Raw genomic sequence first — 24,527 nt, forward strand, 5'->3', positions numbered from 1 at the left:
GTCGCGACACCACTGGAGGCGGGCTGCACGATGTTGGGGCGTGAGCGGAAGACGGCCTAACGGTGTGCGGGACCGTAGCCCAGCTTCATGGAGACGGTTGCGAATGGTCCTCGCCGATACCCCAGGAGCAACAGTGTCCCTAATTTGCTGGGAAGTGGCGGTGCGGTCCCCTACGGCACTGCGTAGGATCCTACGGTCTTGGCGTGCATCCGTGCGTCGCTGCGGTCCGGTCCCAGGTCGACGGGCACGTGCACCTTCCGCCGACCACTGGCGACAACATCGATGTACTGTGGAGACCTCACGCCCCACGTGTTGAGCAATTCGGCGGTACGTCCACCCGGCCTCCCGCATGCCCACTATACGCCCCCGCTCAAAGTCCGTCAACTGCACATACGGTTCACGTCCACGCTGTCGCGGCATGCTACCAGTGTTAAAGACTGCGATGGAGCTCCGTATGCCACGGCAAACTGGCTGACACTGACGGCGGCGGTGCACAAATGCTGCGCAGCTAGCGCCATTCGACGGCCAACACCGCGGGTCCTGGTGTGTCCGCTGTGCCGTGCGTGTGATCATTGCTTGTACAGCCCTCTCGCAGTGTCCGGAGCAAGTATGGTGGGTCTGACACACCGGTGTCAATGTGTTCTTTTTTCCATTTCCAGGAGTGTATTACATGTTTTACTGATACAAAGTGTGTTGTGTACATTTTCCATTCTGTAATTCATAAATACATTTTTAAGCCATTGTTCTTTCTTCAGTTATTAGTCTTGTAATTTAACTGCCAGTCGGGTTGGCCGAGCGGTTCTAGGCACTACAGTCTGGAACCGCGCGACCGCTACGGTCGCAGGTTCGAATCCTGCCTCGGGCATGGATGTATGTGCTGTCCTTAGATTAGTTAGGTTTAAGTAGTTCTAAGTTCTGGGGGACTTATGACCTCAGGAGTTAAGTCCCATAGTGCTCAGAGCCATTTGAACCATTTTTTGTAATTTAAATTCAAAGTATTTACACAACTAAGTGACATATTTGCACAATAGTTTTGTAGCCTCGAAATGTTATTGATAGTAGCTCTGATGGTCTCCATAAGTTTTGTTGAATACTGTACGGAAAAGATCATATGAAACGACAAGGGGACAGGGAACTGACACACGACTGTAACACATCTAAACGTTTGAATAAGAATGCCCACTTAATAAAACCTCATTTTATTTAAAAAAAAACTTTACTAATCCGAGTAGCAATTTCATACACGATTTAAGTCCATCATTTGTAGGATAGTACGTTCGATTGTCCATGAATTTCTACAGTATATGCTTCAAAATATTGCTTGCTGCAAAACTGAAGAGTACCAGTATCTATAGATTTCTATACCTTCTTAGTGGCAACTTCTTCTTCAACTTCACTTTAGGACTGGTTTGTTCTTCCTGAATAACTATGAATTCTCACTTCTTCTTTCTTCTAAATTCTTACTTCAAGTGACCGCAGGGAAACGAAACAGACATATACAGCCACACTCAATACCTAGCCAAAAATTAGTCGTAGTTAGGTGCCCATATTGTTACACATAGCCGATTCGTTGCAAGCCGTATGTCAGATTGCTTGGCAATAACGAGCGAACAGCGACCGATCGCTGCGATCTGAGATTTCCCCACTCACGTGCGATATGCGGACAGATTGCGGAACCTGGTGCAATCCGTCGCTTCCGTGTGCGCCCCTCTATGTCACTCAGCATTTAAAGAAAGAAATAGCATTTTAGCAGTGTCAGGCTGAACACGGGTGTTTACTTTGTGCATGACTAAGCAAAGTCCTTGAAGCATCAAGATTAGATACGCACGGTTTCTTTATAAGCGCAGTCGACAACGAGTTGCACAGAGAGTCTCGCACACTTTGTTGGACACGTAGTTTTCACGAGAGTCAGTCATGGGTGTGAAGTTCCTGAAAAAGGGTAAGTGGAGTATAACACGGGATTTTAAAACCTTTCGATCAAGGCCCCAATGCAGTTCCACTGCATTGAAGTATTATTGGAAGTAATTTTTGTAGGCATGAGCCTAAAGTTTCGGTGACAGGAAGGAATATCGAAGCTTTGAGGAATAAAATCTCAGCATACGCCAGAGAATGCGTAATCTGCCCATTTTTACTTTTTTATTCTCAGTAGTATACTAGCTTGATGCTAATTTTGCATTCCTGCTAGTAATGACACATCTTTGTTCCATCACGTACTAGTATTATAATTTGGTTTTCGAAATGATATGACAGACAGCAGAAGCTTAATGATAATCTTTTGATTCTGTACTTCCGTGTTATTTTTCTCTATTGTGACTATTTTATTTCTTTGCTTCATTTTAAAGACAGTTTTTATTCAGTATACGAATCGGAAATATTGTCAAAATAATCTTGCATATCTCCGTTTTTCTATACGTAGCGTTATCATCGACATGCAGTCTGAGAGTGATGCTTACCTTCCTTTGTTAACACATATACGGTTAACATTGATGATGTTGAACATTCACTGACCAATGTGAAAAGTTCTATGAGTCAGTCACATATTTGTAAAAATATTCCCTTTCATAGCAGCCTGGTTATCAATCGAAAATGTACAACGACAGATGCCTTTCGAAATTAAGCTGTGGTCTTGCAATTACTGTTTGCAAGATATGGTGTATAAAACGAGCAATAAGTGTTTTATACCAGTGCTCTTCTTGAAGTGCTGATTCTTTGTGAGAAAATTATCTTCCTTCAGGAATATCAGAATGTTCGAAGTACCGTATTCAGTAGGATCTGGTAAAAGACAGAAACTAAGAATTTGAACTGTAATTCAGTTTATCCGTTTCGTTTTCTACAACGCAAGTTACGTTCTCTATATAAGCGGCGCATGACAATTGCAGTGTCTTCTAAATCAATAAAACTGACTAAGAAAGGGGTTAAATACGCAGCGTACTGATTGTCAAGTTTAACAGCAATTCATTTAAGGCATAGCGCCTTAGTCGCTTTGAATATTCTAAATTGTATTTCGATATGCAGAATTTAATCCTCGGCTTCCTGGTTCCTTTAGCTTCAGCATCAGACATATCCACATGAGACTGAACAATGGGTATGCATGAGTTAAATTCCTACCTGTAAGTCCAGTAGCTCATATGACAAGACGTTAGTTTCATCGCCAGGATCGAATTGGAAATGGTTATAGGATTCTTCCAGCCGTAAGAACTGAAATTTCCTCTGTCGGTTTCATACTGATCTCGTTTGTTTCTGTTTCCGTAACGTTCTACGTACGGTAGAATTAAACGAAGGCGCTATCTTGCGTTTCTTATTATCTTTTGGTACGTTTTCCTCTTATCGCTTTGGGGCTTGATAAGCCTTGGCCTCCTCAAGAATATGTCTCCGTACTTCTGTTTTCTTTTCTCTTGGTAGGTCCTTCCCTTCTGGTTAAATACAGTATGCCTTTCACTACTCCTTTCGGCATCCAGTCATCTATCATCCTCTTCATACGTCATACCCGGGGTACACTCTGATATTTAATAAATATTACCAAATCATTCTCTTGTGTAAGCTGTTGTAATTCATGATGCTACCTGATTGTCCAGCCCTCTTCATATCTCACAGGCCCATTGATTTTGCACAGCATTTTTCTTTCAAATGGCCTTAGGTTGCTTATATCCGCCTCTGCTGTAGGCCAAGTCCACGAGCCTGAATCATATCTAATAAGTGAACATACAGGATAATAATATACTCTTAATTTTGTTAGTCGTATGATCAGAGAATTGTTAAATACCAGTAAGTTGGCATAAGATGCTGTATTTCCTGCTTGTATTCCCTTTCTGATATATTGCCTTATAACATTTTCATAGGTTGAAAGATACACTGATAATAGAAGCTGCTGATACATTTACAACATATTTAGATGCTTTCAGATCATGTAGTGTTCTCCTAGCGTTAGAATTGGACGATATCGTGTATTTTGTATTATTTTCCTTTGCAGTGAGTCCTTATTTTGGTCCATCGTTTTTATCTAGACAGATTTTTTGATGTTTTTAAGCTTTTTCCATAGTTCTTCTAAGATTATTGTATTTGGTCTAAATGCTCTGACTTCGTTTTTTAAGAAGGAAGTCTATGACTGTTCCCACCAAAGTAGTGTAAGCATAGATTACCAGTCAACAGTAGACAGTCAATCACCACTACCATCGGATGGTTGTGATATTTTCATGCTATTTAATTCAGGCTGTTTTCTAGTGTCTCAACGAATAATATGCCTGAACATGAATATGACAGCCTGCGGAGGCAACCGACTGTTAACATTAGACTCTTACATCTGGTTGTGTCCATGTGTTTTCTCAGGACTCGCTATGTTTCTGCACACACCAGCTTTACAGGAGTCTAATCTGCTTTTCGACGTTCATTTCACTATGTGTTGAATATAACCTAATTTTTAGTTCGTGTTTCAGTAAAATTACAATCGCTAGAACAATGTGAGGATGACTGCTTTCTTGAAAAAAAAAACTATTTTCTGGGACTTACTGCTAACGCTGTAGCAGTTGCAGGCGAGTATTTCAGTATTTTCACTTCCCAGATTTTATATGCGTTCGATATCAGTAATTGCATTCTAAGATATTGAGTTTTCGTCAGTGAATCTCGATTTTTCGGGTAACCCTACGATACACAGTATTCCTCAAGTGCGTTCCACAACTTCGTTGCCAACTGAGCGGACGCTTCTGATGCACGGTGTTGGCCTGCTTTATCCAGGACAGTTCTACAAATCTTCACCCTTTAGTACAGCTCGTGGAATCGTGATTAGAGAACAGACAAACCCTCTGGTTATGACCTTAAACGGCTTCACATCAGATGACGCAGATTAGTTCCATGCAGTGCTGCATTCGATAGGTAAGTCCAAGATACCAATATACACTCCTGGAAATGGAAAAAAGAACACATTGACACCGGTGTGTCAGACCCACCATACTTGCTCCGGACACTGCGAGAGGGCTGTACAAGCAATGATCACACGCACGGCACAGCGGACACACCAGGAACCGCGGTGTTGGCCGTCGAATGGCGCTAGCTGCGCAGCATTTGTGCACCGCCGCCGTCAGTGTCAGCCAGTTTGCCGTGGCATAAGGAGCTCCATCGCAGTCTTTAACACTGGTAGCATGCCGCGACAGCGTGGACGTGAACCGTATGTGCAGTTGACGGACTTTGAGCGAGGGCGTATAGTGGGCATGCGGGAGGCCGGGTGGACGTACCGCCGAATTGCTCAACACGTGGGGCGTGAGGTCTCCACAGTACATCGATGTTGTCGCCAGTGGTCGGCGGAAGGTGCACGTGCCCGTCGACCTGGGACCGGACCGCAGCGACGCACGGATGCACGCCAAGACCGTAGGAGCCTACGCAGTGCCGTAGGGGACCGCACCGCCACTTCCCAGCAAATTAGGGACACTGTTGCTCTTGGGGTATCGGCGAGGACCATTCGCAACCGTCTCCATGAAGCTGGGCTACGGTCCCGCACACCGTTAGGCCGTCTTCCGCTCACGCCCCAACATCGTGCAGCCCGCCTCCAGTGGTGTCGCGACAGGCGTGAATGGAGGGACGAATGGAGACGTGTCGTCTTCAGCGATGAGAGTCGCTTCTGCCTTGGTGCCAATGATGGTCGTATGCGTGTTTGGCGCCGTGCAGGTGAGCGCCACAATCAGGACTGCATACGACCGGGGCACACAGGGCCAACACCCGGCATCATGGTGTGGGGAGCGATCTCCTACACTGGTCGTACACCACTGGTGATCGTCGAGGGGACACTGAATAGTGCACGGTACATCCAAACCGTCATCGAACCCATCGTTCTACCATTCCTAGACCGGCAAGGGAACTTGCTGTTCCAACAGGACAATGCACGTCCGCATGTATCCCGTGCCACCCAACGTGCTCTAGAAGGTGTAAGTCAACTACCCTGGTCAGCAAGATCTCCGGATCTGTCCCCCATTGAGCATGTTTGGGACTGGATGAAGCGTCGTCTCACGCGGTCTGCACGTCCAGCACGAACGCTGGTCCAACTGAGGCGCCAGGTGGAAATGGCATGGCAAGCCGTTCCACAGGACTACATCCAGCATCTCTACGATCGTCTCCATGAGAGAATAGCAGCCTGCATTGCTGCGAAAGGTGGATATACACTGTACTAGTGCCGACATTGTGCATGCTCTGTTGTCTGTGTCTATGTGCCTGTGGTTCTGTCAGTGTGATCATGTGATGTATCTGACCCCAGGAATGTGTCAATAAAGTTTCCCCTTCCTGGGACAATGAATTCACGGTGTTCTTATTTCAATTTCCAGGAGTGTAGTTTGAGTTTATTCGTGGCGGCGCTGGCTACCGATAGTGATAGCAGATCCATGTTGTTTGAGCTGCGTCTCTCTAAATCTACATCTACATGACTACTCCACAATTTACACTGTTTCTCTACCGTTTCACTCTAGAACAGCGCGTGGGAAAACTGAACACTTAAATCTTTCCGTTCGAGTTCTGATTTCTTATTTTAATATGATGATCTTTTGTTGCTATGTGGGATGGTGTAAAAAATATTTTCGTAATCAGAGGAAAAAGTTGGGGGTGAAATTTCGTGGAAAAATCTCTCCGCAAGGAAAGACGCCTTTATATTAATGATTGCCACCCCACCCTGCCTATCATATCCCTACACTCTCTCTCCCATTTCGCGACAATACGAAATGAGCTGCCGGTCCTTGGACGTTTTCGATGTCCTCCGTCAATCCTCTGATAAGCATTCTATACCGCACAGCGATTAATGATTGCCACCCCACCCTGCCTATCATATCCCTACACTCTCTCTCCCATTTCGCGACAATACGATATGAGCTGCCGGTCCTTGGACGTTTTCGATGTCCTCCGTCAATCCTCTGATAAGCATTCTATACCGCACAGCGATACTCCTTAGCAGAGGACGGACAAGCGAACTGTAGCCAATCTCTTTAGTACACCTGCTGCAGCCTTTAAGTATTTTGCTAACAAAACGCAGTCTTTGCTTTGTTTTCCCCACAAAATTATCCTTGTGTTCATTGCAATTTAAGTTATTCGTAGTTATAATTCCTAGGTAATTAGTTGAAGTAACAGCCCTTTAGATTCTTCGCACCCGAGAGGAGCTCACAAAACTTCAGTGGACTGTTCTTCCTCATGCACCCTACAGCCCCGATCTCGCACCGTCGGATTTCCATATGTTTGGCCCAATGAAGGACGCAATCCGTGGGACGCACTACGCGGATGATGAAGAAGTTATTGTTGCAGTACGACGTTGGCTCCGACATCGACCAGTGGAATGGTACCGTGCAGGCATACAGGCCCTCATTTCAAGGTGGCGTAAGGCCGTAGCATTGAATGGAGATTACGTTGAAAAATAGTGTTGTGTAGCTAAAAGATTGGGGAATAACCTGGTGTATTTCAATGCTGAATAAAACAACCCCTGTTTCAGAAAACAAATGTGTTGCATTACTTATTGAACTGCCCTCGTATATCTACATGCCAGTAGCTGCATCACCCTTCAATGACCATAGGTGTCCTTAAGACCTTAGTGCACAGGGCGCATTGTATATCCGATAAAAATAATTTGCAAGAAGATTTCACATGCCTCAAGAGAATTTTTAAAGCGAATGGATTTTCTCCGCAGCAAATTCGTAGAGCATTCAATACAAAACATAGGATGCAGATATGTGATGTGGAAGAAGATGGTAATTCCTTCACATCAAGTGCGCTTTTGCCCTATGTGGGTGTTCTTCCCTCGATGATAGGCCCTATTCTTGAGAAACACTGTGTTAAGGTGATCTTCTGGCCCCCAGGAAGATTGCAGCTTTACTAGACTCTGTAAAGGACGATTTACTGCTTCGTAAAGTGGGTGTGTATCAGATTCTCTGAGGAAATTGTGAGAAGTCATACACAGGTCAAACAACACGCACCGTTCATGAGAGATGTGTGGAGGATCTAAGATACACACGCTTATCACAACCAGACAAGTCAGCTGTGGCCGTACATTTTATTGATACAGGGCATTCCGTGAATTACACTGACGTGAAGATCTTAACATCCACCTCTTCCATTTGGATATCTGTCTTCAAGGAAGCTAAAGGGATTAGATTAGCTAATAATTTAATAAATAGAGATAATGGTTTTCCTTTGGACAAAGCATGGAATCCGGCTCTGGGGGTAATTAAACCGTAGAGAAGTCGTCATGATATCACAGCCGCCGAACATACATCGATAAGCGTATCGAATGTCTGTACGCCTTCGCCACAGGCGGCGGCTCAAGTGTAAGCGTTTTTCCCTTTGCCGCCGTCGAGCATCTGTGTCCCGCATGCGCAGTACCGCCGCGGTGGAGCATATACGGACGCGCTTGGCATCTTGTCATCAGTCTTTTAACTCACTCTGATGATGGACGGACGATACGCGGCCGAAATATCAGTGGAGGAAATTTTTTTTGGGCGGTTGCATGCTCGAAATTTGATGGGCTATTCATTACGCCGCGAGAAGCTGAAGATGCACAAAAACTTTGAGGTTTGTCGATGACATTGTAAATCTGTCAGAGACAGCGAAGGACCTAGAAGAGCAGTTGAATGGAATGGACAGTGTCTTCAAAGGAGGATATAAGATGAACATTAACAAAAGCGAAACGAGTATAATGGAATGTAGTGGAATTAAATCGGGCGATTCTGAGGGAATTAGATTAGGAAATGAGACACTTATAATAGTAGACGAGTTTTGCAATTTTGGCAGCAAAATAACTGATGATGGTCGAAGTAGAGAGGATACAAACTGTAGACTGGCAATGGCAAGGAAAGCGTTTCTGAAGAAGAGAAATTTATTAACATCGAATGTAGAACTAAGTGTCAGGAAGTAGTTTCTGAAAGTATTTGTATGGAGTGTAGTCATGTATGGAAGTGAAACATGGACGATAAAGAGTTTCGACAAGGAGAGAGTAGAAGCTTTCTAAATGTGGTGCTACAGAAGAATGCTGAAGATTAGATGGGTAGATCACGTAACTAATGAGGAGGTACTGAATAGAATTGGGGAGAAGAGAAATTTGTGGCACGACTAGAAGAAGGGATCGGTTGGTAAGACAGGTTCTGAGGCTCCAAGAGATCACCAGTTTAGTAAACGAGGGAGCGTGGAGGGTAAAAATCGTAGAGGGAGATTAAGAGATGAATACACGAAGTAGATTCAGAAGGATGTAGGTTGCAGTAAGTACTTGGAGATCAAGAAGCTTGCACAGGGTAGATTGCGCGGAAAGCTGCATCAAACCAGTGTCTGGACTGAAGACACAACAACAAAACGACTGTTTCATAATTTGAAAGCTATTTTCACGAATACGTGGAAATGAAATTTTTTTCGATGTTACTTTATAAACGCAGTTGATGTTTTGTATTAGTTTCAAAAAAATGGCTCTGAGCACTATGGGACTTAACTGCTGTGGTTATGAGTCCCCTAGAACTTAGAACTACTTAAACGTAACTATCCTAAGGACAACACACACATCCATGCCCGAGGCAGGATTCGAACCTGCGACCGTAGCGGTCACGCGGTTCCAGACTGTAGCGCCTAGAAACGCACGGCCACTCCGGCCGGCTGTATTAGTTTCTTCTAGACTATAGGCAAAATGAATGCCTGGCCAGTTAGTATATTACATAATCAGTTTTTAATGTAACAAAACAAGTTTACTTAACGTGCTATACCTGTAGCCGTATGACGCGATTTGAAGAAAATAATGCCGGAAGATCATCGTAACTGTGAAGAAACAGCATCAGCTGTGACAGACAGTAAAATCGTGTCTCATACGCCACTCAACAGCTATTGGTCACAATATACAGGACATTTATAAAAAAAAAGAGATCCAGTTGTTAAGTAGCAACAGTAAATAGCTGACACGTACTTTAGGTATGGTTTTTACTCATTCTTATACAGCTTCGACACTCTGATATAGGTGCAATTTATCGAACGATTCAATGAAATACGAGGAGTCTCGGCAGTCTGATACCCCTGCACTTTAGCCCTACAAGTCCTACTGCGTCTGTTAACTCTCCGTCAGGCTCGCCCCGAAGTGGGACAAAGTTAAGAGCGTGGACTGTGGGAGTAATCCAGTTTAAAAAATAAACTTAAATTTTTGCCTAAACTCACCAGAGGTCAGACCTACAATGGCTTGAACCTCCCCTCCATACAGAAATTTACTAGACCGATGCATCTCTGTGCCTGTCTACAGCGGGATGGCAGTCGGAGTTTGCACGGGCTGCGCTTGACTCAGCACCACCAGCGGAAGGTTAAAATAAACAGCAGTTAGCGACATGTTCAGGAAAACCCACTGTGGCCCATAATGTGAAACACATATCATAGCAACTGCAGCTGATTTGATTTGTGTGTCGGCAGGTGACCCGCAGCCGCCCCCGGTGGACGCGGGCAAGCTGCGACTCTACTCGATGCTGTACTGCCCGTACGCACAGCGGGCGCGGCTCGTCCTGGCTGCCAAGGGCGTTCCTTTCGAGATGGTGGAAATCAACCTGAAGAACAAGCCGGAGTGGTACAGCAAAGTGCATCCGGAGGCAAAAGTGCCCGCTCTAGAGATGGGTAGCGGCGAGGTGGTCGTCGAGTCGCTCGACATTTCAGACTATTTGGACCGAAAGTTTCCAGAACCACCACTGTGGTCTGCCGATCAGGATAAGAATCTTCACCACAAGCAGCTACTGGAGACGGTCGGGAAGGTTAGTCACTTTTACTGAAGGGAGCAGCCTAGTAAAACATAATGTGCGATTTTCCCATCTTACATTGAACTTTAACCTTTCCCGGGCAACGCTGATGGCTTATCGGAGCACGCGCCAGAGGAAAAAAAGAATATCCCAAACGAAGCCTGAGTCGATGCGTAATTTGAGCTCCACCTGATCTTTCTCTTTTTGGTGGCCAAGTAAGACAAAGCATCAGTCTCATACACTATTTTAATGTGTTAGAAATTTCGCTATGCTTTCATCGCTGTAGTTTCGTGCATGTTCTGCGGTTAATTTTGGAAATCTGTAAAATTAATATAACGATGCGACATATGTAATTTCCCACATCTATTACTCACCAGGTACTTAATAACGCTAAATGTACAATGCAGATTCTTCTGCGGTACAAACGAGTTATTAAATCTTATGGCTCAATGTTAATTGTACAATAAATAAAAATTACAAATCGTATAACATGCTTTAGTGTGTTTTCTGTATCTACATTTACATGAATACTCTGAAAATCACACGTAAATGCCTGGCAGAGGGTTCAGCGAACTACGTTCAAAAGAATTATCTATTATTCCACTATCGAAAATTGCGCGGAAAAAACGAACATCTTTGTCTTCCCCTGCATGATCTGATTTTCCTTATATATTAATATGAAGATCATTTCTTCTTATTTAAGTCAACAAAATATGTTTGCTTTCGGAGAAGAAAGTTGGTGATTCAAATTTTATGAGAAGATCCCGCCTCAAGCAGAAACCCATTTTTTTAATGATGTCCACCCCAAATCCTGTATCATGTCCGTGACACTGACTTCCCCATTTTTCGATAATATAAAACGTGCTGATCTTCTTCGAACTTTCTCGGTGTACTCCGTTAATCCTATCCGGTAAATACCCAAGACCGCGCAGCAATACTCGAAAAGAGGAAGGAAGAGCGTAGCGTGGGCAGTCTCTTTAGTAGATCTGTTGCATCTTCTAAGTGTCTTATCAATAAATCGCAGTCTTTGGTTCGCCTTCCCCACATCATATTCTGTGTGCTCTTTCCAATTTAAGTTGTTCGTAAATATAATTCCTAGGTATTTAGTTGAATTTGCGGCCTTTAGATATAACTAATTTATCGTGTAACCGAAGTTTAACGGATTCCTTTTAGCAGTCAAGTAGTTGACATCACACTTTACATTACTTAGGCTCAATTGCCTATTTTCGCACCAAACAGATATCTTTTTTAAATCGTTTTGCAATTTGTTTTGATCTTCTGGTGAGTCTACTAGACGATAAACGATAGCATCATCTCTAAACAACCTAAGACGGCTGCCCATATTGTCTCCTTAATCGGTTATACGGATACCGAACCGCAGAGGGTCAACAATACTACCTTGGGGAACGCCAGAAATCGCTTCCGTTTTGTTCGACGACTCTCCGTCAGTTACTACGGACTGTGGCCCCTCTGATAGGAAATCACGAATCCAGTCGCATAGCCGAGACGATAACGACGCAATTTGAATACAAGCCGCTTGTGAGGTATAGTATTAAAAGCCTTCTAGGAATCTGGAAATACAGAATCAATTTCACATCCATTGTCCATAGCACTCAGCACTTCGTGTGAGTAAAAGGATAGTTGTTTTTCACAAGAACGATGTTTTCTAAATTCGTGTTGACTGTGTGTCAGTAGACCGTTCTGTTAGAGGTAATTCATAATGTTCGAAAACAATTCATGTTACAAAATCCCGCTGCAAATCGACGTTAATAATATGGACCTGTAATTTAGTGGATTGTTCTAACCCATTTCTTGAATATTAGTATGACCTGTGCAACTTTCCAGACTTTAGGTACTGATCTTTCGTCGATCGAGCGGTTGTATATGATTGTTAAATTTGGGGCTATTGCATCAGCATACTCTGAAAGGAATCTAACTGGTATAAAGTCTGGACCGGAAGATTTGCTTTTATTAAGTGATTTAAGTCACTTCACTACTCCGAGGTTACCTAGTTACAAATTTTTTGTGTTCGTAGCTGTTCTTGATTCGGATTGAGGAATATTTACTTCGTCTTCTTTGGTGAAGGAATTTCAGCAGCCTGTGTTTAGTAACTCTGCTTTAGCAGCACTGTCATCGATAGTATTTCCATTGCTACCGAGCAGAGAAGGCATTGGTTGTGTCTTGCCGCTAGCATACATCACATACGACCAGAATCTCTTTGGATTTTCTGCCGGGTTTCGAGACAAATTTTCGTTGAGGAAACTATTATAAGCACCTCGCATCGGGGTCCGCACTATATTTCGTGGTTCTGTAAAAATGTCGTGTCCCAAGAGGGACAGACATGGGCACGTTGCTACAGCACAGGGAGCTCACCCCTGTTGATCTTCTCGATGAGTGGAAGTATGCATGGGCTGCTTGCAGTCTCCACCAGCTGTAGGAGACAAGCTAAACAGTGGGTGCATAGTATGGAACTCGGTGAGGATTTCTTAAGGAAGCAGGGAATTAATTCTAAGTCCTTTGACTATTGAACATTGAAGGTTCCTCTGGCACTGCCACTTCCCATCAGTTGCCCATCTACTTGATCTGGCTCTGTCTCCGTAGCGACGGCGGTGCCGAGGTTTACTAGAGACCTAATGCAGATTTCAGTGACGAGCGACATAGACGCGGTGTCGACTGTTCACTGCTGAGTCCCAACCTAACCTGAGTACTGCTGGACCCCTATTTATATCACCAAAAGCTCGTCACGAGGAGGTTCCTCTAACCTGTGACACACGAGGCGGGTCACACACGTACTCAGTACTTCTCCCCCTGCTACGGCCACATCAGTTCTTCCTGCCGCTTGTGCAGCACGTCCCTGAAGCTATTTGTCTAGCCGGCGCCGTGAGGTCAGCGGAAGCTGTAATCGCTTTCAACGCTCATCCTGTCAAGTGGCCGACTCCCAGCTCGCCTATAGCAAGAATTGTTCTTAACAGTTATATTTGAGATATTCGATGAGATGGAGATTTGCGGCATCTCCCATCACCATGTAGATAGACCTCCATTTGTTTCATTCAATCACAATTTACATACAGGTCATTCTACATGGATAATATTTACAAGGATACATTGCTCAACACTGACAATATTCTTTTTACATGAAATATCCTTTCCATTCATTGTCCATTGGTCGTAAAACACAACGGCATACCTTACTGGATGTACAGTTTCAAATTACGTATCTTTTACCGTATTTACATATTTCAGAAAAATTTGCTTTTGCCGTTATTATACTCTTTACTAATCTTAATGAGCTTATAAACCTTTACATTGATATCTTTGCTAGATACGTAAATTTGGTGATTCCACTACTGGAGTCGCAGCTCTCCCTTCGCATCCTCGGAAGGTGGTTCGTTGCTGATATTCAGTCTCATTTTGAAGATTTTCGATTTTGTGCCCAGCTACATTCGTATCATCTAAATGTCTCACTATATCCTTCAGCGGCAAAACTACTTCGGACACCTTTTGTTTTTCATTTTCCATTTTACAACAGCCAATATCTACATTTGAGGTGGGTGCTATATCCTTTTTACTACTATTCCGACTGTAACATGATTTGCGTTCCACACGCCTTGCATTTACTGAAAAACTTCAGTTTCCCGGTCATTCGCACAATGAGGTCTGCAGTTGGTAGTTCATTACTGTTAAGCCTTCGTCCTTCAGGATGACAAACAACCATTCGTTGTTCCGAATCTGCGTCCAGATACTTTTGGTCAGTATTATGTACTTCAGATAGCAATCTTTCGGTATCTCTCGGACAAGTTGCAGCATGCGGGCTTAGAACCTCTTATGATCATAAGTAGATATTAATACATATTTGGTGCTTCGTAGTTGCAGATTTACAGGGTAAATTATCCCGGACATTGCGTGTACTGCTGTTTTGCTTCATCAGTCACTGAGAAATCTTTTCCTGAAGCTATATACGTAAACCGCCTCTTAGTATTATCAAACTCTGCGGAGAGTGGCCACATCTTGTACAATTTAAAGTCATTACTATCAACTAGAGGTACATTTAACACATAACGTAAAGTACTGCCAGCTGGAAACACATCTAAATCTTTTATCCGTAACAATAAACTTTGGTCCTCGGTGATTTCAGTCGGAAATTTGTTATCTTTTAGTTCAACATTAATTAATTCTCGATAATTTACCACTTGTACAGGATTTACTAAGTGTCGTTCCAAGAGACTCTTCTTTGTGTTCACAACTGCTGCTATTAAAAGGTCATATGATTTCAAGAAGCCAAAAGTGAAACATTAAGCCGTGCATTGCCACTGCAAGCTCTCTCTGTCAGAGACGCATCTTCTGATAGTATTCTGATAGTACAGCTGAAGACAAACAGATGCTTCCACCGCAACCTGTCTAACATTCAACAATACGTTCTTCGCGTTTGCTTTTATTTATCACACTCTGCTGAGATTCGAGTCTGTTCTTTTAATACGACAAGCTTGGAATGCATACATATAAAGCATTCATTGTCTAGTTGAAGCTCGATGGCTAGTTTATACATATGGATCCAAAATTCCCCGAGAAAAGTATATTGGAAGTGTTTCTTTGTGCCCTCAGATCCACGTCAGTGAAGTATTCAAAGTAACTGTGCTTTTGCTTTTATGGTGGAGAATGGCAATTTTGGAAGCACTCAGATTTGTGTCAGCAGCCCCCTTCTTTAAGAGATTAATTGTGCCCTTCACACTGGCCGTATAAAATTCAACACCGGACATTTAATAAAAGAGCTAACTATTGTCTACTTGTTGAATAATGGAATACGTTCACAATGAACGGAGGGAGTACACTCTTCATCTGCCGTGGATAAATTCGCACTCTGGCATCCTCTGCAATGAGGAAGTTGATATATTAGTGAAGGTAGTTGCATCTGTCGGCACTGTCCTTGATTTGAAATTACGTATACGGACTACTTAAGTGATCTCAATACCCACGGAAAATATCGGTGACAAGAGATGTGGCATATGCCCTAACAAAGGAACGGTGGTTAGTATGAAGCGTTACAACCTCAAAGTCTTGCAAGGCCATGGTTCACAACGACACGTTTGGACTGATCAACGACTTCCACAATCACTCGACAACACCTCAACCACGTCTTTTCTCCATAATCAACACTTACGGTCCTCTTGCATGTGAGTGTGATTCTCAGTTGGAAGCCGATGTAAACTTATTGTTTTCGTGTCCCAAATTCGACTGTGAAAGATGCGAATTTTTGAAGACATTGATAATTATGAGATACCATCTCCTACAATCAGAGTGTCCCCTTTTGTTTAGTAAAGATATTTGCCTTCATAAAGTGACTGCTAACTTCCTTGAGAGTGTAGGGAAAGTCTGTAAGTTGTAATAGTATTCATATTTTCATTTTTATGTATCAAATGATTAAATTTAGAAAATAGAGTGAACTGATAACACAAAAATGCCTAATGTATTTTCTTATGCTATTTGTCAACAATTTATTGTGGAAGAAATTGTGACAGCCTGAACTTTTATATCCGTGTATATTTACTTATATACACTCCTGGAAATGGAAAAAAGAACACATTGACACCGGTGTGTCAGACCCACCATACTTGGTCCGGACACTGCGAGAGGGCTGTACAAGCAATGATCACACGCACGGCACAGCGGACACACCAGGACCCGCGGTGTTGGCCGTCGAATGGCGCTAGCTGCGCAGCATTTGTGCACCGCCGCCGTCAGTGTCAGCCAGTTTGCCGTGGCATAAGGAGCTCCATCGCAGTCTTTAACACTGGTAGCATGCCGCGACAGCGTGGACGTGAACCGTATGTGCAGTTGACGGACTTTGAGCGAGGGCGTATAGTGGGCATGCGGGAGGCCGGGTGGACGTACCGCCGAATTGCTCAACACGTGGGGCGTGAGGTCTCCACAGTACATCGATGTTGTCGCCAGTGGTCGGCGGAAGGTGCACGTGCCCGTCGACCTGGGACCGGACCGCAGCGACGCACGGATGCACGCCAAGACCGTAGGATCCTACGCAGTGCCGTAGGGGACCGCACCGCCACTTCCCAGCAAATTAGGGACACTGTTGCTCCTGGGGTATCGGCGAGGACCATTCGCAACCGTCTCCATGAAGCTGGGCTACGGTCCCGCACACCGTTAGGCCGTCTTCCGCTCACGCCCCAACATCGTGCAGCCCGCCTCCAGTGGTGTCGCGACAGGCGTGAATGGAGGGACGAATGGAGACGTGTCGTCTTCAGCGATGAGAGTCGCTTCTGCCTTGGTGCCAATGATGGTCGTATGCGTGTTTGGCGCCGTGCAGGTGAGCGCCACAATCAGGACTGCATACGACCGAGGCACACAGGGCCAACACCCGGCATCATGGTGTGGGGAGCGATCTCCTACGCTGGCCGTACACCACTGGTGATCGTCGAGGGGACACTGAATAGTGCACGGTACATCCAAACCGTCATCGAACCCATCGTTCTACCATTCCTAGACCGGCAAGGGAACTTGCTGTTCCAACAGGACAATGCACGTCCGCATGTATCCCGTGCCACCCAACGTGCTCTAGAAGGTGTAAGTCAACTACCCTGGCCAGCAAGATCTCCGGATCTGTCCCCCATTGAGCATGTTTGGGACTGGATGAAGCGTCGTCTCACGCGGTCTGCACGTCCAGCACGAACGCTGGTCCAACTGAGGTGCCAGGTGGAAATGGCAGGGCAAGCCGTTCCACAGGACTACATCCAGCATCTCTACGATCGTCTCCATGGGAGAATAGCAGCCTGCATTGCTGCGAAAGGTGGATATACACTGTACTAGTGTCGACATTGTGCATGCTCTGTTGCCTGTGTCTATGTGCCTGTGGTTCTGTCAGTGTTATCATGTGATGTATCTGACCCCAGGAATGTGTCAATAAAGTTTCCCCTTCCTGGGACAATGAATTCACGGTGTTCTTATTTCAATTTCCAGGAGTGTATTATCTTCAGAGTAAACGTATACCGCCAAAGCCGACCAACAGCGTGGTTATATTTTGATGCAGAATTGTGATTGTTTCAATTGTTTATTATTTGTTGTAACAGCAGTCTTGTCTGATGTCATCTGTTATTGTAAACACCCACTCGTTGTGCTCTGACGTATGCTTCATATTGCAGGCGTTCCCATTGTACAGGAAGTTCTTCAGTGCCATCACTTCACAGGAGCTGGATGAGACAGTGTCCTCTATGGCGGCTGTCATACAACCCTTGGAGAATGAGCTCTCAAAGACAGGATCCAAATTCTTCGGAGGTAAGGCGCATCGGCTCTCACCCGAGTCTAAGTAGTTAATATGTTGGTAGAGTAGTTGTTCCTCACAGTGACTGTGATGGGTAATACGTGATATCATACGCAAAAACCGCTCAAAAACTAAGGTGCAATGGAGCAGCAGGAATGCAGTGACCGTTGGAGATCAAATATGCGTACCGGCCGTTACTCAGAACGTGACCAGTGGAGGCCACGCACCCATGCCTAAAGGGATCATCTTGAGTGCGTGGTCGCAAAAGGCCAATGATGTTTACGGTTTACAGCCTTCGACGCCCTCCCCCCCCCCCCCCCCCCCCAATATTGTCTACCATCCATCCGCTATATTAGCTGCTAATGACAACAGGGGACGGAACTGCAGGTATCTAATGGTGAACACGGCATGAGGCTACGGAGCGTAGACGAACTGCTTAGTCAAACAGTAACTCACAACAGTGATATAGTGATAGTGGCACTGAAAAAAAGCAGAGTAATGGCAACGATAAAAAAAATAAAACATTGCATTATATCTCCAACAACAGCTGCCGAAGTTAAGAAATTGTCAGAAAGGAAACCAACAATTTCGCAGAGTGAGAAAGAAGTACCAGATGAAATATTAGCGTATCCGCAAGATGAGTCAGTGAAATGTGGGGTATCGTATACGTTCGACTGTGCAGACAATGTACATGAGTACAGTGACGACGGTAACTGCTTGACAAGTGAAAGTAATACTGAAACGGTGTCGAGCCATGTAGTCCATGTAGTTAATCATCCTGTTCGGACAGGGAGCCGCAAATCCCGTCTCCAGTGAAACGTAGTAAAGGACATCGTTGTCCAAAGAGCGGGTACTAAACATAATTACGTGCATGTAAGATCATCCTAAGCGCAGTCGGAAAACAATTATGAACAGATTTCGAACATATTGGCCATGTAGTGCAAAAGAAAAACTACGGATATTCAACGGAGGAGAAGGCGTACTTGTTATAAAAATTGGTGTTTGCTCGTTTCAAGGACGCTCGATACAATTTACAGGCTATCCATGATAATGACCTACTGCGTTATGCACATCAAAGTGCGCGCGACATAGATTACAGTGATTTGAAGGGGAGCGATGGATGGTTGCATAACTTACAACAGTACTGCAGAACTGGAAGACGTAAGATAACGGAATTTCAAACAAAGCATCAACATCACGATGCACAACAAACAACGGAATCCACCACAAAATTTGTAGATGAGATAAAGAAATGTATCCCATTATTGAGTAAGGAATTTGTTTTCGTCTCCGACCAGTCGGGATTTGAAGAGGAAGTGCAAGGAAATAAAAGGAACCCTGCAAATTAGAGGTACCAAAGGAGTTGTATCAAGATCAATTAACATCAGTGCCATAACGCATTCCTATATAATTATGCCGAAAGTTAATCTGGGTGGTAATTTGGCTAGAAAATTATTAACCGTGCTGCGAGAAGTTGTAAGTGCTCTACCCCCTACAATTCTTCTCGTGTGCGTGTTCGTGTAAGAGTGTCAGGGAATATTTACGTCAGCAAGCAAGAAAGGGAAAATGGGCGCAAGAGAAATATAACTATCGTACGAGAACCTTTGTGATTACTGTGATGCGCGATTTTTCGTTCGGTGTTATGGTGCGCGTTAATGGTTTGTTTTGATAATACATACATCCCATAAAAGTTTGATCTCTGCACCTCCCGGACACTCATTTTCTGTCGCTGTTCTGATACCCATGGTGAGTCAGTAGCTGATAATATTTTTCATACCGTAACTGTTAACACAACACTTTCCCGTGAGACTTAATAAAGATTAAAGTTACGACTTCACATTCAAGGGGTTCGTTGTTAAGCCATGCTCTCGTCTCTAGGCCGCACTACACTTCCTAAGCCACACCTTCCTTCCTACGCCATGCCTCTCTTCCCCTCCGCTCCCCTCACTTCCAATCATATCCCATTAGTTTTCTGGCCATTAAAACAGAACAGCCAGCCACAGCCCCTTAAGTTACGAGCCAGCCACTCAGTACGTATCCCCGGAGCTGCCATCTTGGCTATGTTCAAAAGCATCTGACCGATATGAATTTTGTGTACGTTGCAGCGATTTTCAAAAGATTCCGAAAGATCTGAATGTCTGTTTTAGCGATATGCATAAACAGGGATGGTAAAACACCAAGAACAACCAGTACTCCAACAGCGACAGCATTGCGCGTATCCACACCGGCTGTTACTGCCACGCCCCATTGCTGCTCAGTAGCTGCTGGAGTACTGGTTGTTCTTCTTGTTGTAATGTCCTTGTTAATGGATTTCGATAAAGCGAATGTCGCATTAGACTAATCTGTGATAGCCATATAGCTCGGTTATGTAAAATTCGGCTTTAAAAATCACTTTGTTTATAATGGAAAACAAAGCGATACTTTCCATTAACAATGGGCGCCACATGAAGGATGTTATAAGCAGTGTTTGGTTTTGGCTGGCCGCATTTATGCACTGCATGAACAAAACTGCAAATACCAGCAGAAACGTCACCGAAAAATGCCACTGATGATTCTTAGGAGGGACACCTGGTACATATAAGCGCCTTTCAAAGAAGTATCCATTTCCAAGGCCATATACACTACTGGCCATTAAAATTGCTACACCACGAAGATGACGTCCTACAGACGCGAAATTTAACCGACAGGAAGAACATGCTGTGATATGCAAATGATTAGCTTTTCAGAGCATACACACAAGGTTGGGGCCGGTGGCGACACCTACAACGTGCTGACATGAGGAACGTTTCCCACCGATTTCTCATACAAAAACAGCAGTTCATCGGCGTTGCCTGGTGAAACGCTGTTGTGATGCCTCGTGTAAGGAGGAGAAATGCGTGCCATCACGTTTCCGACTTTTATAAAGGTCGGATTGTAGCCTATCGCGATTGCCGTTTATCGTATTGCGACATTGCTGCTCGCGTTGGTCGAGATCCAATGACTGTTAGCAGAATATGGAATCGGTGGGTTCAGGAGGGTAATACGGCCTCGTATCACTAGCAGTCGAGATGACAGGCATCTTATCCTCATGGCTGTAACGGATCGTGCAGCCACGTCTTGATCCCTGAGTCAACAGATGGGGACGTTTGTAAGACAACAATCATCTGCACGAACAGTTCGACGACGTTTGCAGCGGCGTGGACTGTCAGCTCGGAGACCATGACTGCGGGTACCCTTGACGCTGCATCACAGACAGAAGCGTCTGCGATGGTGTACTCAACGACGAGCCTGGGTGCACGAATGGCAAAACGTCATTTCCTCCGATGAATCCAGGTTCTGTTTACAGTATAATGATGGTCGCATCCGTGTTTGGCGAGATCGTGGTGAACGCACATTGGAAGCATGTATTCGTCATCGCCATACTGGCGTATCACCCGCCGTGATGGTATGGGGTGTCATTGGTTACACGTCTCGGTCCCCTCTTGTTCGCACTGACGGCACTTTGAACAGTGGACGTTAAGTTTAAGATGTGTTACGACCCGTGGTTCTACCCTTCATTCGATCCCTGCGAAACCCTACATTTCATAACAACAAGAGTGCTCCTGCTGTCACACGAAATTGCAGAATAGACCATAACGCAAGGTACTGCATCATCAGCTGGCCTCCCTGTAACCAACGCAGTGCCATCACTGGTAGAACGAGCTTTCATCAGGAGACACAACAGACCTCCACCCTGCTCTCCAACGACCTCTTGATGACGCCACTGAAATCGCAAATGGCGGTAATTTGGTGTCAGTGGAATGCGTACTACAGGACGTCTGGCTCGGAGCTGTTCCTGAAGTAGCCGATTTGTAACGGTTCGTTGTGTCATTGTGGTGCCAAATGCCGCTCATATTGCTGCTGCAGATACAGTACAATGCGCCAGAGCCATGCCGGTCGTCTTCGCTCTTGGCAGAGCAACGTGGCCGTCCGGAGTTCGGTCTTCTTGCAACAGCAAATTCTCGCGACTACCGCTGCCTGCAGTCTTATACAGTGCTGCCTGCAATCTTATACAGTGGCTACATTCCAGCCAAGTCTTTTGCAGTATTGCGGAAGAAACATCCAGCTTCTTGTATCCCTGTTTTACGATCTCGTTCAAATTCAGTGAGGTGTTGATAATGGCGACTTTCCCCCTTGAGTAACATCAACTCACTATGTCCAGCCTCAAAGGTAAGTAACGCTCTCGACTGTTGCGGCGTGTATTTGAAGCAAAACTGATTGGCACTCTCATAATGGCGCTACTAGTGCGACTCTCATGAGCCTGGCACGAAACTGAAGTAGATGTTATCTTTAAGATTAGAAGCACGCCATCCAACTTTCGTTTATGTCGCACCACTCCTTCTTGGTGTTGCGATTTTTTTGCGCCAGTGTATTTAAAACCTGGTGATGTGCAAAATGACAGCGAGCATTTTCATGTAATTAATGAAAAAGATATTTTCCACATGAGTGTGTAACTGACGAATCCGTCTTGTTGGAAGAACAGTTGGCACCAACTGAAGTTTTCAAAAGGTAGCTGAGCAGCGAAACAACAATCAAAGAGTTGAAATACCAAAGAGAGTGCAAAGTTTGGAGTTAGTTTTAATGCAAGGGCTCAGGAGATTACTCCAATTTACATTTGGTGTCTGATGTCTTGCTTTTCGCGTACATACGTGAAAATCTCTGTGCACTCTTTCTGAAACAAACGAACTAGATCAAGTCCATTGTGTGACTTCATTTGGTTTATAAGGAACGATAGAACATAGCTATCAGTCGTAATACCATAGTTTTTTTATTCTTGTATATCAGACTGCAGCTATAAATGGCCAACTTCAGTGCATCTGGATGAATTATAATCCAACAAACTCCCAGCAGTAGAAGTCACCTTATGACTTTACTGGTGTACAGGCAGAAGGAAACTCTTTTGACGATTTTTGTTACAATTTTATACAATTTATATATTTTTTTGTAAAACTGTGCCCTTTGTATATTCCAAATCTTATGGAAAAGGTAATTAAATAAAAATAAAGTGACATTGTAGTTACCTTTCCTTAAAGCAATAACGAAAGCATGTCAACATAAACTGGATAATAACATATCAAAAAGAACATCAGAAAACTGAAGCGCATATAAAACAGGATTTCTCTCTCTAAAAGCTTGTACTTCACTTAGATCCTGAAGCCAGTAAAAAGAAAATGATCTGCAAACAATCAAGTGCGTCAATAATATCTTTATGACAATGGACACTGTTCACACATACTAAGTAGTATCGTTGTTTTAGATCTGCAATTTTCTCTCATTTAGATTACAGTAGTAGGCATTCCATGTGAACTTGATGCATACTTCGACGACTGTGTTGGAACTCTCATTACCAGTGCAAGCTGTTTCACTAGCTAAAAGTACTATTGTTTTATAAAACTACAATGACTAAAGCTATTCCCAAGTTGGACAAAGTCTTTCGTTTCAGAGACAAGAAGATTAATGCTTCTGATCAGTGTGTGAGGTGCTTACTGAGCCAGCGGTTTTCCTCTTTTACACATAATTTCGTACTTCACAATATCATTACTGTCAAACACATCATCTTCTACATGGACGGAGAGAAGGAGACTTCATTACATCGGCAGCCTCTGATTTCCAATCATTCAACTCACAAGGCGTATAGAGATGAAAAACAGTTTCATCATTAGATAACATCTTTACACATTCTTCAGAAAATAGGAGTTTTTTCACATTGATCACGGCAAGAAGCCTGCGAATACGAAAATTAGTGGGAAAGATTAGACAATATAATGAATTATTTTGCCTACTGTATGATCATATTGCTATGAAATCTAACGATACAAGGTCACAGAAAAAATAGTTTTACAACATGCTCAATTACAATATTTGTAATATTACATGTATCTGATACGTGTGTGTGGAGTGTAGAGTAATGTTAGTGTTGTGTGGTGATGGTGGTGATGTTAGTAGCAACAGGGCGAAACTTGGTGCCGTCACATAGCCTGCTCCTTGCAAATAGCAAGCTCGTAAATAGGCGTGCTTAACATCCCCATCCCCATCCGAAGGACAGATCGCCATCAACAGTGTCACATGCCCTCACTTCATGAGACTCTGCAGAGAGATTTCGTATTTAAACCAGTAGATCGGCTCAAAGGCTAGTGGTCAGGAACATTACACTGTAACTTCTCCTCCCCTCGCTAGCCTAATACCGGTAGTGAAAAATTTTCAATCATCGGGACTCGAATCGATTTACTCCAGTCGAGCACCACTGCACAAGCGTGCATTAGTGGTCTATACGCTCTCCCCATTTTATCGATCAGTGTGTTTACACTTACTAGACCTATAACTGCCGCTAGGTTCCAGTAACTCATACTGCCGCTACGGTCGCAGGTTCGAATCCTGCCTCGGGCATGGATGTTTGTGATGTCCTTAGGTTAGTTAGGTTTAACTAGTTCTAAGTTCTAGGGGACTAATGACCTCAGCAGTTGAGTCCCATAGTGCTCAGAGCCAACTCATAATGGCAAATGTTTTGCTGGCTTGTTGCATTCGTA

General features: G+C 44.2%; 1 protein-coding gene across 2 annotated transcripts in view; it reads left to right on the forward strand.

Moving 5' to 3' along the window:
• The first annotated feature begins 1,818 nt into the window (after nucleotides 1-1,818).
• LOC126249594 (pyrimidodiazepine synthase-like) overlaps nucleotides 1,819-24,527 on the forward strand; it is a 29,863-nt gene continuing 7,154 nt past the window's right edge. For both annotated transcript variants that reach the window (XM_049951259.1, XM_049951265.1), the window contains exons 1-3: nucleotides 1,819-1,939; nucleotides 10,396-10,727; nucleotides 17,864-17,996. In XM_049951259.1, the coding sequence (XP_049807216.1) occupies nucleotides 1,915-1,939; nucleotides 10,396-10,727; nucleotides 17,864-17,996 (490 nt within the window). In that variant the 5' untranslated portion in view covers nucleotides 1,819-1,914. The remainder of the gene's footprint in view (nucleotides 1,940-10,395; nucleotides 10,728-17,863; nucleotides 17,997-24,527) is intronic.

The sequence above is a fragment of the Schistocerca nitens genome, chromosome 1 (genome assembly GCF_023898315.1).
Source record: "Schistocerca nitens isolate TAMUIC-IGC-003100 chromosome 1, iqSchNite1.1, whole genome shotgun sequence".
NCBI classification, from domain to species: domain Eukaryota; kingdom Metazoa; phylum Arthropoda; class Insecta; order Orthoptera; family Acrididae; genus Schistocerca; species Schistocerca nitens.